Genomic DNA, 5,725 nt, shown 5'->3' on the forward strand with positions numbered 1-5,725 from the left:
CCCGGAGCCGGCCCCGCCCCTCCCGCCTGCGCATGCGCCGCGTGGACCTGCGCGCCTGCCGGCACGCCGGGACGGAGGGCTGCGCGCGTCCCATCCCCCTCCTGCTTTCCCCTGCTGCCCCTCGCAGAGCCCGCGGAGTACGCGAAGACCGGGCTCCCCCAGCCCCGGCGCTGAGTAAGGGCCCCCAGAGGCTGCGCGCACCCGATGTCCGCAGCTCTGTCACTGTCTTCAGGTGATAAGCACGCTCTGGGTTAGAGCCTGCGAAGAGTGAGGCGTAGATTTCTAAATGTCTCCATGCCGATGTGCAAGCCTCCTTCCCCTAACCCTTCCATGTGGAGAGAAGTTTTGTTTTTATCGCAGTAAGTGACATTTGAGGTCATGTGCAGCCACTTTACCCTGACTGGATCAGTTGATTGCCTGGCCAAGGCCCCTTTTGTTCCATTTCAAAATGGCCTTGGAAAACTTTGCGAGCCTGATGCCTCCTGCATTGAGTGAGCCGTGTTCCCGGTCACCTGTTGTATGCGCCGGGCGCGCTTGCCAAGCGGTTCTTTTTTCAACCACCCGGTCATCACTTAAGGAGCTAGAAGCGGAGACGAACACCAGGGAAGGTGCTGCGCGCAGATTGAAGACGTAGCTCTTGGACCATTCTGAAGGGGCCTTTAAAAATTCATTACCATGATTTAGCAGAACCTGCAAATCAGAGTGGCCCAGAGTGGGAATAATACCTTCTACAGTAGGAATGTGGCTGTGAAGAATAAATGAGCCAACGCAGGTAGAACAGAACCACAGTCACTGCGTGCTCCTGCTATTAGCAGTCATGCTACGGTGGGAGAAAGCAAGCGTGACTTCCGCTTAGCAGAATAAGGGGACGCTGCAAGGGAGACGGGCCCAAGCTGAACTTCTAGTATTATGTAGAAGCACTAGAGACATTTTTTTAAATATATAACTTGCTTTTGCGTGGACATACCTTTATCCCTCAGTTATCCCTCTATTATAGAGTGTATAAACTTTGGTGAGGAAGCTTGCCTCCAGGAAGTTTGTTTTTTTTCGTATATATATCCTTATATTTTATCCTTAAATTTAGCCTTTAAAAAATAAACTCTTATTCTTGGCTTTTTTTTTTTTTTTACCTAATATGCTTTCAATCTTACAATGAGAGAGCAAAAATGTAAACTTCCAGTTATTTCCTCCGGGTTTCTTTTGTGCTGAGCCTCTATTTTTTATTTATTTATTATTATTATTTTTTATATTTAGGGAAGGCTCTACAGGGTGTTCAGGGCCTAACTACTACATCGGACTCTATTGCTCTCTCAAGGTGCCCCCCACTCCCCTCCCCATCTCCCACATCCTCCCTCCCACCCCGCCCCCAGACCCCCCATTCCCCCAACGCACCCAGACGGAGTCAGCATGGCAGGCCCGGGATCGAACCACTGGCCCCTGTACCTGCTTACAGGTGCTTTAATTCTCGGAGCTATTTGGGTAGCCCTGAGCCTCTAAATGTGGTGGGTGGACATGGTAGTAGGGTAGCAATAACACGTTTACACTCAAGAAGGATGGCATTAGTATCAATGTTTGGATCCACAAAGCAGTACATATTATCATACCTTTTGATGCTTTCATTTTTCCACTTAAACAAAATATAAGTCTCGTTTCGTAGATTAGGCACTAAGGGATTTTTTGTTGGGTTTCGTTTTGTTTGTTTGCCTGGGTAGAGCTGGCTAAAATTCCACCCAGAAAAGGTATCTTTTCTTTCAGCTTTTGCGAACTATGTGTTTGCAGTACATAATGATCTTTAAGGAATTAAAATGAGCAAAACCAGCAAAACTTGATAGCTGCCACTAGTGTGTTTCATTCTGGATTAAAAGGATTATGATTGTGGCTATAAGCAAATTTTCTTTTTAAATTTTATCTTTATAAATACCTTGCATGGCTAGCCAGATAGCTCAGCTCATTAAAGTACCTGCTGGGCCAGTGAGATAGCTCAGCATTCTAAAGCTCCTGCCTAGGTAAGCTTAGGCAGGCTCAGGGGATCGCAGTTTGACCCCAGCACCACATGCCCAGGTGGGCTGAGCTGGCTAAAGAAATTTTTTAAAAAAAGCACATGCTTAGGCAGACACAGGGGCCAGGATTCAATCCCTAGCCTTTGATGCTGGCCCCAACCCTGGGGCATGCTGAGACTGTATGCTGGGTATGGTGGAATGCACCTGTAATCCCAGCGCTCAGGTGGCTGAAAACAAGAGTATCACTATGAGTCTGATCTGTGTAGTAAGACCCTATAAACCCTGTACTAAATGGACACAAAAAAACTTAAATACCTTGCCATATAGAAATATTTTTGCAAAGTTCAAAGTAAGAATTAAACACATTTTGTTGTATGTTTTTTATTTTATTTTTAATTAATTTATTTATTTTTATTTTGCGGTACTGGGGATTGAACTCAGGACCCTGCGCTTGGCAGGCAAGCGCTATTCTACTGAACTCTCTCTGCAGCCTGACATTTTGTTTTAGTATAGTAGTAGAAAAGTAAAAATTGTAGAACATAAGCAATTTTTAATATTACTGGATACATATATCATTTACCATTATCTTTCAAATTTCTGTCTTTGAAGTGACAAAATCAGTTGCATTAATGATTACTGCACTATGATCAAGAAGCACTAAAATAAAGATATTTGATAAAAAGTAATAAATTTCAAATTTATTGAGTTTTAAATACAGTCATACAAAGGTTTCTAGTTGTATAGTGGGAAAAACTGATTTGCTGATGAAGTCACCCTTGATTGTAGTGTGAGGACAAGCTAGTTCTACCTATGCTGTAGACAATGGACAAGAAAGACTAAATCTTAAAATATCAACAACGTCTATACATTTATTTAACTCTTCACAGAAAAATAATCATTAAGGTATAAACCATTTTCCACTAAATCAGCTTTATATAAATGATTGCCCTATAAGTGATGCAATTTTTTTCTTAGTTAAAAAAAATCTGTCTTTGCCTATTTACTTTCAATTACTTGCTCTAGATATTTTTCTCAATATAATCTGGATATTTGTAATTTATGGTATTACTTATTCCATTTATATAATGCACCACAAGATTATATCATTGAGAGCCTTTCTAATTTTTCACTTTTAAGAATGATGTGTATACTTAAAGGTCTTAATCATAATTAAACTTAAAACATTCTTCCTTCTGGAATATTTACCAAATGGAATTTCCATATCAAAATACATGATACACTTAGTTTTCGACTATGAGGATTTTTTCTTCTTCTTGACAGAAAAAATTATGATGTAATTTTGTCATCTTTTCAGAATAACCTAACCAACATTGAATTTGTCACGGTTTTTTATTTTTGCATTAAAAAGAGATGGTAATATTGAGGGCTAATGACAGAAATGCACATTATATACATGTGATTTGCAAATACAGAGATTAAATTTATTATTTTGTACAACTAAGATGGGCTAATAATTAATTTTTTAAAAAAATATACAATGAGACAGAGTAATTTAAGTTTAACTGCTTTGAAAATTGATCTGTAAAGCCTAGGAGAGTTATAGTAGTTCTTTCTTTCTTCATACATGGTACTGTTATCTAGAATTTCCTTTTGCATAAAAGTTTTTGATAATCGGAAAAGTATAAAACAGGAGGGTTTGTTATATTTATTATTAATAAGATGTGAATAGATTGTTTTTAGTCATCAAAGTTGAATTTACTTTATTTTTCTGAGTATACAAAAATCTTTAGATTTATAACAAAATAATTTTTAAGTTTCTTCTAGGCTGGACCCCTAACCAAAGTGACTCTGTGTAAGGACAGAGATGGAAAGCCGAAGTCCTTTGGATTTGTCTGCTTCAAACACCCTGAATCAGTGTCTTATGCCATAGCTTTGCTGAATGGCATTCGTTTGTATGGAAGACCAATTAATGTGCAGTATCGATTTGGTAGGTTTTCTCACTCAGAAATCTTTAAAGTGTATTTGGTGGTTGCTACTATTTTCAGAGATAAAAGCATTTTATTTTCTATGTAGTGTAAGACACTAAAAAGTACCTCTGTGATGACTATTAAATTTTCTTAGAATACATGTTTAATATATAATGTTGTTACTTCCAATTACATTGCCAAAGCTGTAGTATTTCTTTTATATCAAAATGTAAAATGTTTTGTTTTGTAATCATTAAGAAAATAGTTGTGATTGCTAGTGACTCACAAATTGAACAGATTTGTACAAATTGGTTACCCATAACGCCTGCTTCTATATAACAGAGATGATTGCTGATTTTCTTGTTATAGCTAATATATGATAGCAATATCTGTGATTTGGAGATGTTTGAGCATATTTGTTCTGCTAGGGAAGCTATCGCATGCGTACAGCCAGACATTGGGTTTAGAGCCCTTGAAGAGCACAGTGACCACAAGTAGCTGTGGAGTGACCCATTGTTAATGGTAGAGGAAAGTTTCCTCACTTAGGTGAGGAGCTAGTCCCCTAGATAGCTACAGAATGTTGTCCTTCTACTCAAGCCCTTCCAGGTTTCAGGGGATGGATGGAGCCCATCTAGGGAAAACTTACGTTGCCTCCCAAAAATGGTTCCAGGCTTATTGGCGTATCACTGAGTTTCTCTACTGAAAACAAACTAGTAAGAACAGTGAAAACAATATTTTCTCATAAAGGAAAAGGTCTCTTTGCATTTCACTCATTCAGTGCATGGTTGCGTCCTGGTCTTTGGTACCACCCACTTAACTCACACCGACTAAGCAGAACATACTGTGCTCAGACACATCCTGTGTTAGGTTAAACAGACCTTTATAGAGAGTGGAAAGCTCATGTCAGGTGCACTAGAGGCAGACATCACTGATTACTTGCCATTTGTGACTTGCACATATGTGGAACAAAAAGATAAACTATCTTTTATGCATTGCAGTGTTGGTGTAATTCATATATGTGGGCATTACTTCTTGACTAGGCAAAGCCTCATTAGAATTCATTCACTTACAGTGATACAAACAATATGTAAATATTACTTGAGAGATAAAGTAGGTATGCGTGTATTACATGTTAGCAAGAAATGTTGTCAGTAGCTTGTCCTAAAAAATTTTAGGTCATTGTGTTGTTTAGTATTACAACTCCAAGTATGAATGTCATGAAGTCATCCATATTCTGTTCTTTTTAAGGAAGTTCTCGCTCTTCTGAACCAGCTAACCAAAGTTTTGAGACCTGTGTAAAGATAAATTCACACAGCTACAGGTAATTAAATATATATTTCTCATAAAGGTAACACAAATACATGGTTGTATGATATATGTTAAAGACAGATAGTAAATAATTTCCAAAAGGAGTTTTGTTATATTCAGGGATATTGTAAAATATATCCTAGGCATAACTCAAAATTAGAAAGTAGATTTTCCCCAACCTATGCAAAGTGACGGAAAGGCTTTCATTTAAAGTTCAGTCTTAACAATTCCAGTAGTGAGAGAGATTTATACATATATTGCTCTTTATGGTTTTTGCTTTCCATAAATGTTAAATCATCTTAAACATGCAAGGTCTTCCTGTGATAGAGTAGAGATATAACTGTTATCCAAGTTTTATCTTTCAGTAAATGCAGACATGAAAGTTAACAGATTCTCAAGGTCACAAAGATGATTAAATGTTAGCCTTGAGCGTAATACTACTAACATTAAGCCATGCCATTATTCATTGTATTATTTTAGGACTTCTTT

At 38.3% G+C, this 5,725-nt stretch overlaps 1 protein-coding gene across 1 annotated transcript in view; it reads left to right on the forward strand.

Moving 5' to 3' along the window:
- Window positions 1–32: 32 nt before the first annotated feature.
- Window positions 33–5,725, forward strand: part of Rbm11 (RNA binding motif protein 11) — a gene marked incomplete at its 3' end in the record, with an annotated part of 25,645 nt that continues 19,952 nt past the window's right edge. Inside the window, exons 1-4 of the mRNA XM_023724125.1 lie at window positions 33–137; window positions 215–232; window positions 3,786–3,948; window positions 5,177–5,249. Of these exons, the coding sequence (XP_023579893.1) occupies window positions 33–137; window positions 215–232; window positions 3,786–3,948; window positions 5,177–5,249 (359 nt within the window). The remainder of the gene's footprint in view (window positions 138–214; window positions 233–3,785; window positions 3,949–5,176; window positions 5,250–5,725) is intronic.

This window comes from Octodon degus, unplaced genomic scaffold (genome assembly GCF_000260255.1).
Source record: "Octodon degus isolate 3935 unplaced genomic scaffold, OctDeg1.0 scaffold00106, whole genome shotgun sequence".
NCBI lineage: Eukaryota > Metazoa > Chordata > Mammalia > Rodentia > Octodontidae > Octodon > Octodon degus.